Raw genomic sequence first — 13818 nt, forward strand, 5'->3', positions numbered from 1 at the left:
CTTTGTTTTAGGAGTAAGTGAACTCAATTCTATAAATAGGAAGTAACCTCTATCATTGTATAATAACACAACAGAAGTGCAGTTGCACGGTTGATTTTTTTTTTCAGTTTGAGAGCAGAGAGTTTCTCTGCATAATATTTTTTTCTTCTTCTTCCTTATTCGAAAACCCCAATCTCTCTTTCTTCTCTAATTCAATTTTGTTTCTTTTCATTACCATTGTACAGCGAAATCTTACAATCTAATATGATTGACTCACTCGAGCGAAGAGTGAAGAACAAGAGGAATAATCAATCAAAAAAATTGATTCTTATTCATCAAAATTCGGCTCATAATTCTCCTTAAATTTTTGTGAATTTCTTAAAAGGAAATTGATGAATTTCCAACAAGAATATGAAATCACATCTCTTGTTGGAGTAGTAAAGTGTGTCTCAAGCGAGTAAAGAAAACTTAATTAAATAAGTTGCTCAATAAGATAGGTGAGAAGATTAAGATGCTAAATTCTTTGGGAATGTTCATTTCACTTTGTCACACATTTTTGAAAATATAAAAATATTTTTGCGTATCTAAAGATATATTTTCGACACACTTAAAATCACACTAACAAAGGTGTTGCAAGTAAAATACCCTTATTTTATCGAAAAAATATATCCGAAGAAGCATCTCTAAAATCCGAAGATATTCTTTCAGAAAATTAAATTATTAAATCAAAATGGTGCTAGTATACTATTAGTACCGCATTGTATTTTTAATTTTTCTGCATTTTTAGTTAGATGTAATATTGTAAATAATTGCGACAATGTTTAGATAGTCGCTGCTTCGTTTTCGTAGTTCCGGATAACCCGTATTCGTATCCTATAGACATACCTCCTGAGAATGAAGAGTTGATGATAAATAATATTATAGTAATTTTTTGTGCAATTGAGAAAGTGAATTGTGAAAACCAGATTTTGGGTCAATCCAAGGGTTAAATTGTTGGTTGAAGTAATGGAAAATAGGGTGGCAACACTTTTACAGGTGCATCTTCGGTCCGAAGTTACATCTTCGGATCTTATGACAATTATGAATTTATACGATGGTGGAAAAACACATATAAAGTGGTGGAAAGAGTGACCCCGTCTTCTTTTTGGTGAGTGTGAAGGGTGAGAGAACATCGAATGGATTCTTGCGGTACTATTGTTATGAATGAAATGCCATAAATTTGCTTGCTTAAAAAAAGGTAACTTTTAGTTTGATCTGACAGCTTATCTTCAAACACTTCCGATGATAGTAAAGATTAAAACCTTTATCATATTATTATATCAATGAATACTAATAACAAGAACGTTTTACAAAATAGGTTTAAAGATGGACCTGTGAAATTTATTTGGTCCCAAAGTTAATCCATCCTTCAAGAAAATGATAAAATATAATACTCACAAATTACAAAATATACAAACTATTCATCAATAAAACAATAAAACACAAATCTTCTTATGTTTGAATCCACCATTAAAACTTGTCTTCTTACTTAATGGTAAGATCATTAACATAACCTTGTCATGTTGAATTCAAACATGACACGATCCAAATGAGGCAACTTTGGAAAGTAAAATCATTGAACTTCACTTTTTTTGTTGAGACTATCCACAATTACTCGACTTTTTCTACAAATGCCCCTTTTCTGAAATTTATTTTCCAATATGTTCCGGTTTGAATTTTTTTTCTCCAATGTACCCCTTTTTTCTTAATGAACTCGTCACTCCATTGGACGAGGGCCTGAAGGCCCAATTCGTGCAGTTAGGGCTCGGCCAATGAATGATCGAGGGTATGAAGAAGCTATTTTTTTTTTAATATTTTAAATACTTTATTAAATAGTAATAATAATTAGTATAATTGATTTTTAATTATTAATTCTATATTTAATTAATATGATTGATTTATTTAAAAATTATAATAATTTTTTTATAAAAATATTTAAAATAAAATGTAAATAATAATAGTTTTTCATGATAATAATTTTTTTTTGATATTATTATTTTTAAAATATTAATAATAAAAATGATTAATTTTTAGAATATTAATAATAGAAATAATTTGTGTCTTATATATTAATAATAAAATTGATATGTTTCCCACCAAAATGTCAATAATTTTTTGGGAATGATATCTTTCCCGCCAAAAAGTTTTTGTGTTTGTACTGTCTCGATCAATGATTGGCCGAGTATTCAAGTATTAACTTTTGTATAAATAGCAGAACTTGTAGAAATGTAACTCAGATCACCAAATCCTTTCTTTAGGTCAGAATGTCTGTTTGTGGTCTTGTATTTTATGGACACGGTGAAAAAATGAGTGTTTGCCTTGATCCGCAATGGAATTTCAGAACACTGATTTCAGCCATCCACACTGGCTTCCGACAGTTGGGCGGGCGTCGTATGAAGGTGAGGAAAGTAGAGTATCGTTGTCCATACATAACGTTGACTGATGCAAGCCCCGATGATACGTACATGTATTACCTGGATCGTATAGAAAATGATGAAGATGTCCAGTGTATGTTTTCGGCACATAGTGGTGAAGTTAATAGAGGAGTTGAAGGTCCACTTGTGTTGGTTGTTGTTGTTGATTAGTTTTTTAATTACCAGTTGTGTTGGTTGTTGTTATTGTTTAGTTAATGTGGTCGTACTTTGTAACCATAACCCTTTGATTAAAAATGTATTTCATAATTGTTTGTTCCCAAAAGACATTAGAAATACACAATGGTTTATATATATTACGTGCATAATAGTTAATAAATAAATAAATAAACATAATCATCTGAACGGATATTTAAAACAACAACATAATCATCTGGAAGGTCGTTGGGATGGTCATGCAACATTAGGACATTTCCTACGCATGTGTCCTATTTCACGGCAAATTCCACACCTTCTCTTTTCCTTCTCAACGTCGTCCATCTCGGTTCTAATTCTGGTGTTGTTTGGGTGCCCTTTCTTCCTCCTTCTCATAGAGTCGTCGTGGCAAAGAGTAAATCCTTCATATTATGGCCAATTCTCCTCATGGGGAAGTCCTAGGAAACTCTCCTGATAGACCTTGAAGACGTTAAGAATTTTGAAGACGTCTGGAATGTGAATGGAATAGTCCTGGCGTATGCTCGAACATGTTGCGATTACATGGGATCAAGGTAAGTGAAATGCCTGAAATTTCCCACAGTCACAGTGTTGTTTCCTCAGATCAACGTTGAACGTTCCGGTTGGTCGACCGTCGTTATGATTAATCTTCTCTTGGACCATGAAATAGAATCTCTCTCGATCGAACTGCATGACGTTGTGCGTGTTAGCTTTGATGACTTCCTCAGCCATCCCCTTGTTGCAGTTATCAGTGAAAACCTGCCCAGAGGCTAACATTTTTGTCCACTGATGGCCTCTTCTACCAAATAGTGATCCTAAACGATAGTACGTAGATTTGACCAATGCAGTGATTGGAAGGTTTCGGGTTTCTTTTAGCACCGAGTTCATTGCTTCTGCTAGGTTAGTTGTCGTGTGACCCCAACGTTGCCCTCCGTCAAATGCCCTTGCCCACTTCTCGCGAGGGATGTTGTCTATCCATGATAAAGCGTCGTTGTTTGTTCTTCGGATTTCCCCCCGATAGTAGTTAAATGTTGCCTCTGTTAACGCATAACCCATGTTAACAACTATTTTCCGCAGATCCTTGTCTTTAATTTCGCGCATGAAGTTTTACGCGATATGTCTAATGCAATAGACGTGTGATGAAGGAGGAAACTGCCATCCATTTTCCGGGTTGTTGTATGCACTCTTTATCGATTCATGCCTGTCTGATATTAGGCATAGATTTGCTTGGGGGGTAACATGCATTCTCAAATTCTTAAGAAAGAAACTCCAGGCTTCCTTTGTCTCACTTTCAACCAATGCGAACGCTATCGGAAATATGTTCCCGTTCCCATCCTGTGCCACAGCCATCAGTAGAGTCCCTCTGTACTTGCCATACAACCAAGTTCCATCAACCTGCACAATTGGTTTACATTACGCGAAACCACGTATACATGGTCTAAACGCCCAAAACAGACGATGAAATATCCTTTGGTCACCCAAGTATGAACCATCATTTGAAATCACAGGTAGGGATTATAATTCTATAATGGTACCTGGTAGATATGTTTTCATTACCAGTATCCACTGCGGAATATCGTTGTAAGATGTCTCCCAATTTCCATACAGCGACTCAATTGCCTTACACTTTGAAATCCATGCCTTTTTGTATGATATGATATACCGGTATTTCTCAACAACATGAGCGATGATAACCTTCACCTTAAGAGAAGCGTCCCGATTTACAAGCTCCATTATGCTCTTGCTAATCATTTCTGAACTGATTTTTATATGGTCTTGTGACATGGAAGTGGTTGTGCACGTATGAGGCCCACTAGACTTACCAACTCTCCACCTTGAGTTGCCCTTGCGCAAAGAGACCTTGCATTTGAAATTGCATGTTGAATTTCTACATTTGATGACAAAACGTACATTGTCAGATTTAACCACAGAAAAATCTAGACTACGTTTTATATGTCATTGCTGCAACGCCAGAACACACTCTTCCTTATCTTCATACTCGATGCCCTCCTCTATTTCGTCAGAATTGTGAGTTGGTATGAAATTGCCGAAAACGGAGATTGGTTCAGTATCATCCAAACTTATGTTTTGCATGTGCGCAGGTGGGTTGTACAAACTAATTGGTTGCGCTCTTAGTGCAACAGCCGGTGTGTCGAATATGTCCTCATTGCCATCGTCATCACTAACCCCAAATAGATCTTCAAATCGAACCTCCTCAAGATCATCCTCACTATTCTCGCCCACCTCTTCATTTGGTATGAAAGGTTCATTATTTTGAGTCGGCTCTTCGTCAATGGCTTGACTCATTCCATAGTCGTGTGACTGTACAGATTGCGTTGGATAACCGTGATTTTCGTTGTGAGTCGGTTGTTCCTCAACATCTTCATTGTCACTCGGTTGTTCTTCAAGATTATCGACTAGACGAACATATATCTCAATGCTGGGTAATTGAGATAATGTTACATGACATTGAAACATCGACCTAACATCTTCGTCGGTCTTAATCGGTGTCATTATGTAAAAGACGATATTATCATCTCCATTAAATAATGGTTGACGATAAATGATGTCTTCAACATAACGTTGCAACTTTTTTTCAATACGGTCTTTTAAATGATGAAAGTCGGAGTTGATGTGGATTTTGAACATAGTTAAATTCGTTTTGCAAAATGAGAATCCCTCACTTGAATCTGTAAAAAGTGACCCTTCAGAATGGATAGAAGCAATTAAATTTCTTTGAGCCATGGATGTGTAATATTTGATTTAGTTTAGAGATATGAATGTATATTTGGTTTGGTGAGAATAAATGAGGATGTAAGTGGTATTTATAGGAGATATGAATGTGTATTTGGTTTGGTGAGAATAAACGAGGATGTTAGTGGTATTTATAGGAGATATGAATGTGTATTTGATTTGGTGTGAATATATTAATGTATACAAATCACATGCTGATTTTCACTTAAAAGGAGGAGAGAGAAGGAGGGAAACGCGTGAGGAATTGCCATGTACTAGCTCGTCCATTGATTGGACGAGGCAAAACCCTAAAAGAGTGAACTCGTCACTCCATTGGACGAGGCCTCAAAGAAGACGCATCACCTCGCCATTCCATTTTGACGAGGCCTCAAAGACCTAGGCATAGCTCGTCCATCAAAGTGACGAGTCCTAGTGCAGGCTTTTGGCAGTGTATTTTCCCTTCCGCGTGGGAATCTCAATTTACAGGATTTCTTACACATTTTTTTTGCATGCATGACATGCAATGCAATGTCAAATCCCTAATTCAAATTTTTACCAATTTATTTATTATATTTTACCACTATAAATAATCCATACTTCTACACTTCTTACTCATAATCTACCTACCATTTCTATTTCACACATTCTTACTCTCTTCAAATATTTACTCTCTTCAATTTCTACACTTCCTTTCAAGATGTCTTTCTTATGGATGGGCGAATCACACCGTGGGACGGCGGCAAACATTGCCGAATACGTAAGTCTCATTCAAATTTACCGTTTTTTATTTCCGTTCTTTATCAGATCAAATATTCATTACTGTTTTTTATTTTAATTTCAGCAAGATGGTAGGTTTCGGGTCCATTCGCATACATATATTCAACCAAGTTCGGTTATAATACCGTATTTGGAGCTAGCAGGTTTTGCGAATGTGGCCAAGATTGCAAGTCTAAAAGTAGACTCTAAACTCATTGTGGCATTGTTAGAGAGATGGAGACCGGAGACACATACATTTCATTTACCAACAGGTGAATGTACCATCACACTAGAGGATGTGAGTATGTTATTCGGTCTCCGAATCCATGGAAAAGCTGTCAATGGCCCAACAAACGTAACAAATGACGTTTACATGGAAAATTTGGGCATCGAACCAACCGCCTCAGATAAAAATGGGGCTTCTGTCAAAATTGTTTGGTTATAAGCAGTATTAACGCAACTCAAAAATAACCCTAACCCGTCTGAGGCAGAAAATATTTTACATGCAAAAATTTATATTTTACTTTTAATTGCTACTTTTTTAATGTCAGATAAGAGTCACAATTTGTTGCATTCTTCTTGGTTACCTTTAGTAGGAGACCTTGAAAAATGTAATGCATACAGTTGGGGTTCTGCTTGTTTGGCGACACTATATAGACATATGTGCAAGACGGCCCATAAAGGAGTAAAGAGCATAGGAGGATGTGTTGTATTACTAACTGTATGGGCATTCACACGCATACCCTTGTTAGCCCCGGTTAGTAACGAGGTTCCATCACATCCTTATGCATTAAGGTAACGATTTTCATTTAAATGCAATTTATATTTATCAAAATTATTTATACGTCACTTTAACGTATTTTTTTTAATATGCAAGATGGTGCAAACGAGGTATGAATTATGGAAATAATCCTCGTCATCATCTACGAGGGTACCGTGTTGCAATAGAACATATGAAAGAAAACGATGTAAGAATGATTAATTATAATATTAAACTTATTTAAATTTATTTTATACATTCTAATATTAATTATAATATTAAACTTATTTAAATTTATTGTATACATTCTAATATTAATTATAATATTAAACTTATTTAAATTTATTTTATACATTCTAATATTAATTATAATATTAAACTTATTTAAATTTATTTTATACATTCTAATATTAATTATAATATTAAACTTATTTAAATTTATTTTATACATTCTAATATTAATTATAATATTAAACTTATTTAAATTTATTTTATACATTCTAATAGTTATATTTCTTTTAACAGTTTATTTGGAGGCCGTACATACAATATCCAGTGCCTGATTATAATGACAGTCGAGTCTGGAGTGCAACAACATATATCATATGTTTCTATACCGTTGAGATGCATCCGACGGATCGAGTCAAACTCCAATTTGGATTTTAACAACAAATACCGTCTCCGTCAAGATGTCTAAGTGAACATTATAACATGACTATGGTCCAAGCTTGGGACACGCATTGGCAAGATTTAAATAAAGAAGAGTCGAAAGAATGGAAAAGAAGAAGGCATTTGGTGTTACAAGGAAACTCGGTAATTGGTGAGTCTAAGCCGGGTAGAGAATACATGAATTGGTTTTTATCAATTCCTTTTATGCACGTTGCTCCGACACAATTTTTGAATGATCCCCGTCAACGTGTAGCTTCTTCAACCCAACACACAACATCACCCCCACAACAACATAACCAACCATCATCCTCAGCTCAACAAACATACCAACACATCCAGACCACCCAATAACACACCATTTATTCCACCTCAACCCAACACCATAATCCTCAAACTCCATTCCCTCAAACAAACTACTCTTACAACCAACAATATCAACAACAAACCAACCTACGCCCACCCATACAATACACTTCAATTCCTCAACCCAACTTTGAATACTCAAACCCTCATTCTCAACCCCAACTTTCTAACACCACATACGCACATCCCACTCCCACATACAACCCTGATGATGTGTATTATCCTCCTATCCAACACACCCGACCCGAAACCTACACAGAAACCACACATTCACTACCTAACTTTGACCTCACCGATGACCATTTAATGAGTATGCCTTCTTTTGGCGTTCAAGAACTCGACGTTATGGATATGCCTCCAAACACATCACAACAACATCAAAGTCAACAACATCAACAACAACAAGACGCCCTTGATGAATTGTCTTCCGACTCATCTCTGTCTCCCGCAAGACAAAGACAAGAAGACTGGACAAGGGAAAACGCAAAAAAGTTAGCACAAGATATGGAACAGGCGGTCACTATAAATAAAATGTATCGCTTCCATTATATCAATAAAATGTATTTCTTCCATTGTAATTCTTAAAAAAATAAATTATTTCTATTATTAATATTCTAAAAATTAATCATTTTTATTATTAATATTTTAAAAATAATAATATCAAAAAAAATTTATTATCATGAAAAACTATTATTATTTACATTTTATTTTACATATTTTTATAAAAAAATTATTATTTTTTAAATAAATCAATTATATTAATTAAATATAAAATTAATAATTAAAAATCAATTATATTAATTATTATTACTATTTAATAAAGTATTTAAAATATTAAAAAAAAAAAAAACTTCTTCATGCCCTCGGCCATTCATTGGCCGAGCCCTAACTGCACGAATTGGAACTTCAGACCCTCGTCCATTGGAGTGACGAGTTCACTAAGAAAAAGGGGATAGATTGGGAAAAAAATTTCAAACTGAGACATATTGGGAAATAAATTTCAGGAAAGGGGCAGGGCAGGAAAAAAGTCCAATTACTCATGCAAATAATCTCAACAGCTCTCTTTTATCCATAAGTATCAGAGGTTAAATACTTCTCGGAAAAAAAATCAACAATTTAAGCATGCATAAATAAAACAACATTCTTGTGAAAGGATTTAACTGAGACCTTGTTTCAATTGACAACTTATGAAGGGAACAATTCCCAACTATTTTGGAATGCAAATTGTTCCAAATGTCTCGGTCATATCATGCAATAACAATCACAAATCTTCCTACCTACAGCTTTCATCTCTCACTATGATTACATGGATGCCTTATGTCTAATAAATAGGAAAAAAGAGGCTATAATAATAGTGGTGAAGAACCACTTTAATCCAGGTCTTCATAGCAACTAATAATCCACTCCACCCATGCCGCCAGGCATAGCAGGACTGTCTTTATCTTCTTTTGGGAGTTCAGACACAATAGCTTCAGTTGTTGTCATCAAAGACGACACACTGCAGAAAAATGGTGGTAAGTAAAGGAAATATATAGCATACCAAATACTTTAGCATCTGCGAATTTGTTAATATCTTACCTGGCAGCATCAACCAAGGCGGTTCTAATCACCTTCAACGGATCAATTATTCCAGATTTAACCATATCTACATATTCACCTAATTACAAAGCAGCAAGAAAAATAGTTGAGAACAGAATCAATAATAATAATAATAATAATAATAATAATAATAACAATAATGCAAACAAAAGAAATTACTTAAACACAACAAAGAAAGAAAACAAGGAACACTGACCTTTGGCGGCATCGTAACCAAGATCAGGATTATCCTGTTCCAAAAGTTTGCCAACAACAACAGCACCCTCAACTCCAGCATTAGATGCAATAGTGTGCACAGGTGTCTGCAATTTTTGTGATAAAGAGTAGTAAAAGAGTGAGCAACTAAGATTGAAATTGAAGTTAAAACCAACCCGTCTTAGAGACAGGTTAAACTCAACATATTGCAGAATTTAGCATGAAAGGAATCAGTCATGAGAGAGAGAAATGTTAGGTAATATGGATGGTCTAAACCAAAAAACCGAGAGTGCAGAAAACACAAACCTTTAAAGCATTTTGGATAATCTGGACACCTATTTTCTGATCAAAATTGGCAGTTGGAAGCTTACTTAATTCATTTGATGCATATAAAAGAGCAACACCGCCACCTGTGAAAAAACATGCATTTATAAGATATGATAGGAGAATGTAGAACTAAGCATACAAATGTCGGTGCAATAATTTACCAGGTAATATGCCCTCCTCTACAGCTGCCTTGGTTGCATTTAAGGCATCAGTTACTCTATCTTTTTTCTCACCAACTTCAGCCTCACTGGCTCCTCCAATCTGCATAAGTCAAGTTTCAGGTGTTGGTTTTAGCTCGAACTATCTTGGGATGCTTAATAGGTAACAAAAACTCGTAATCAAGCAGGGTCATAAATAAACTTTACTTTAAGCACCGCAACTCCCCCGGAAAGCTTGGCCAATCTTTCCTGTAGTTTTTCCTTGTCATAATCGGAAGTACTATTTTCGATTGCCGACCTAATCTGTAAATAAAAATTCATGATAAGAGACAGGTCAGAAACTTCAGTGAACAAATCTCTATATGAAAGCAATATCCAACACTAACAAGAAATCTAACAGGAAATTCGAACAAACCTGCTCACATCGTTCCTCAATTGATTTCTTATCACCAGCTCCATCAAGAATGACTGTGTCATCTTTGGAAATTGTAATCTATACATTAAGAAAATTAGTTAAGTCAGTCTGGACCTTTTACCCACACTGAGCATCAATGAATATTAACCAAGCCTACCAAAACTCAACTGTGCATTAAAATGGTACAATATTAAGCTAAACTAGTACCTTTTTGCAGGAACCAAACACTTCAAGATCGACTTTTTCAAGATTCAGGCCGAGCTCTTCTGTGATAAGCTGAATGTGAAGATAAAATGTATCACTTTCATGTGTTTATAAGACGACACTAAAACATAGCAATAATTCCATTGCTAACATATAACTTACTTGGCCTCCTGTAAGAACTGCGAGATCCTGGAGACCAGATTTCCGGTTTTCACCAAAACCAGGGGCTTTGATCGCACATACCTAATATAATGAGGGTAAGAAACATTTAAGATAAGCTAAACTATGAAACAAAGATCTAAGTTACCTTAAGAACAGAAAAGTAAATCTACATATAAGAAAAACAAACCTTAATTCCAGCACGAAGCTTATTTAGAATAAGAGTTGCAAGAGCATCACTTTCCACATCCTCAGCAACAATTAATAAAGGTCTTTGTTTCTGTTGATGAGGAAGTGTAAGTTAGTATAATATCAATATTTTACAATTACAACTCAATGCAAAGTGATGTGAATAGCACTGCCCACCTTCAAAGCTAATTCTAATACTTTAACTATAGAATTTATACTTGAGATTTTCTTCTCATGGATTATAATGAGGGGATCCTCAAGCTCCTGTTGAAACAAATAGATGTCGAGGTTAGTCATGATAAATAAACATAAAGCCTCATGCCAATTTCACTTTAGAAAGCATATTGTTGTTGTCAATACAGGATAAAATTTTAGAAATGTGTTGAAAAATTTATAATTGATTTGTTTATACTTTACATGTATGCTTAAAAGTAATAAACCAAAGATAAGATTGAGAGGTTAGAACATGTTAAGAAAAAAAAGAAACAGTCGGAAAATAGCCTGCACGTTAAAAACAAGCTACAAATCCAATCCAGAAAACAGATATATGTATAACAGAGCAAAAATGGAAGACAGAGTGGGACTAACAAGCTTGCTAGAAAGTATTATATGCAAATACTTCTAATGATGCTGTGTAGAGGCAATGATATAGAACATACACATTTCTGGTTCTTCTGGTTTGTAATGAAATACGGAGAAATATAGCCTCTGTCAAGCTTCATTCCTTCAACAACTTCCAACTCATTGAGCAATGTCTTGCCATCCTGAAACAGCTCAAAAGTTATATCCCAGCATATCACAAAGTGCATAGCATACATGCCGAAGTATGAACCCCATTGGAGGATAAAGGGGAAAAAGGAAAGGCACAATAAAAACACTGCATGAATAACAGTATGCTCCCAAATCCATAAAACAAATAAAACCTAGATAAATGATTATTTATGCACGATGAGCATATAACAACTTACTGCAATTGTGATTACACCTTCTTTGCCAACTTTCTCCATGGCCTTTGCAATTAACTCACCAATTTCTCTCTCTCCATTGGCAGATATTGTCCCAACCTATCATTGCAATAATAAAAATACAAAAGTGCTATTATTAGCTCCACTTTCTCCACTTTCTTGGAATATACTTGTTATTAGCTCTAAATATTTGATATACTGACCTGAGCTATTTCTTCCGAAGTGCTAATCATCCGTGCTCTGCTTTTCAAGCTTGTTACGACAGCATCAACAGCCATATTTATACCTCGCCTCAAGTCCATTGCATTCATTCCAGCTGCAACTGATTTGCACCCTTCCGCAAATATTGCCCGGGTAAGAACTGTAGCACAAGTGGTTCCTGCCAAAATTTAGACCATTCAACATCAGCTTGTCCAATGTGACAGTATTTAAATTTAATTTCTAACAATTATAAAACTGAATCAATGCTGAGGAACAACTAAAAAGTATAATCTATCATGGATATAACAGCTTACCATCACCAGCAACATCATTGGTAGCATTTGCAACCTGCTTTACAAGACTGGCACCAATATTCTTGACTTTATCCTTGAACTCAATGCTCTTAGCAACAGTGACTCCGTCTTTAGTCACTTTAGGGGCACCAAAACTTTGCTCAATCACAACATTACGTCCCTACGAACACGTAAAGCGTAACTTTAAGAATCAGAATCAGCACCAAATAAATAATGGGTCAATATTTTATAACATGATATCTATTATCTTCCATTGCTACAAACAAAACTAGTGCTTAATGAATAAATGTGTGTGATGATTGAATCAAGGGAAGATTTGCTTTGTTACCTTGGGACCCATGGTTACTTTAACTGCCTCAGCAAGCTCTTCAACACCCTTAAGCATCAAAGCACGAGCATCCACACCAAACTTGATCTCTTTCGCCGCATAATTTCTGCTCCATGCCACCCTACTTCCAATCTATCCAACACAAACAAAACAAAAAACAGATATTAAGGATTAAAGGGATAAAATCACAAAAAAAAATAACAAATGCTATTAAATAACAGTGTTTCACCTGATGAGTGCTGGTCCTAGCAATTCTGCATCGAAAAGAACAATAATTTAAGAGTCAGAATCATCCAAAATAATTGGAAATTCAATCAGAAAGTATGCACAAGTAGTAAATCATGAATCAACGTGGCAGGATCCATCACAATACACAATGCCATTGATGACTTACCGAGCTTTGGAGGCAAGGGAGGAAGCGAATCGGTACATGATGAGGTTGGAACTATGAAAATTAAGCAGTGGAGAAATTGCAGAAAGAGTGAAATGAAGAACAATGCAGAGTTATTTTTCAAGGGAATGGAAGGCTCTGGAAGAAGTAGCTTCTAGGGTTTAGGGCTTTGTGTGGTTTTTCGTTATTTTTACTGTTTACCCAGATTAATTTGAGGTTTTTACTTTTAACACTGGTTTATTATTTTCATTTTTGGTCATTTCAGATAATGTTTCTCCATTTTTTTAAAATAATAAAGTTACTCTCGAATCAGTCTCTCATTGGAAATATAGCATTTTTAATTTATTTTATTTTAAGAAATACAAGTGACATTTTAATATTACAATAATTTACATAAAAGTGTCAGATTTATCTTTTTTTTCTTTTCTATCTTGTTGGAGAGTTCAGAAATTGTTGGATACCCAGTACTATTAGTAAGAGTGTAAACAA

At 34.9% G+C, this 13818-nt stretch overlaps 1 protein-coding gene across 1 annotated transcript; it reads right to left on the reverse strand.

Moving 5' to 3' along the window:
• Positions 1-9013: 9013 nt before the first annotated feature.
• LOC127091160 (chaperonin CPN60-2, mitochondrial) lies at positions 9014-13547 on the reverse strand. The gene is made up of 18 exons (XM_051029716.1): positions 13333-13547; positions 13168-13192; positions 12939-13070; positions 12611-12770; positions 12299-12474; positions 12099-12194; positions 11790-11894; positions 11308-11394; positions 11132-11221; positions 10945-11025; positions 10786-10854; positions 10579-10656; positions 10371-10466; positions 10167-10266; positions 9985-10088; positions 9680-9785; positions 9463-9541; positions 9014-9382 (listed from the first exon to the last, which is right to left on the reverse strand). The coding sequence occupies exons 1-18, from the start codon at positions 13368-13370 to the stop codon at positions 9277-9279; spliced, it is 1728 nt and encodes a 575-aa protein (XP_050885673.1). The 5' UTR covers positions 13371-13547; the 3' UTR covers positions 9014-9276.
• Positions 13548-13818: the final 271 nt, after the last annotated feature.

Source organism: Lathyrus oleraceus, chromosome 6 (genome assembly GCF_024323335.1).
Source record: "Lathyrus oleraceus cultivar Zhongwan6 chromosome 6, CAAS_Psat_ZW6_1.0, whole genome shotgun sequence".
NCBI lineage: Eukaryota > Viridiplantae > Streptophyta > Magnoliopsida > Fabales > Fabaceae > Lathyrus > Lathyrus oleraceus.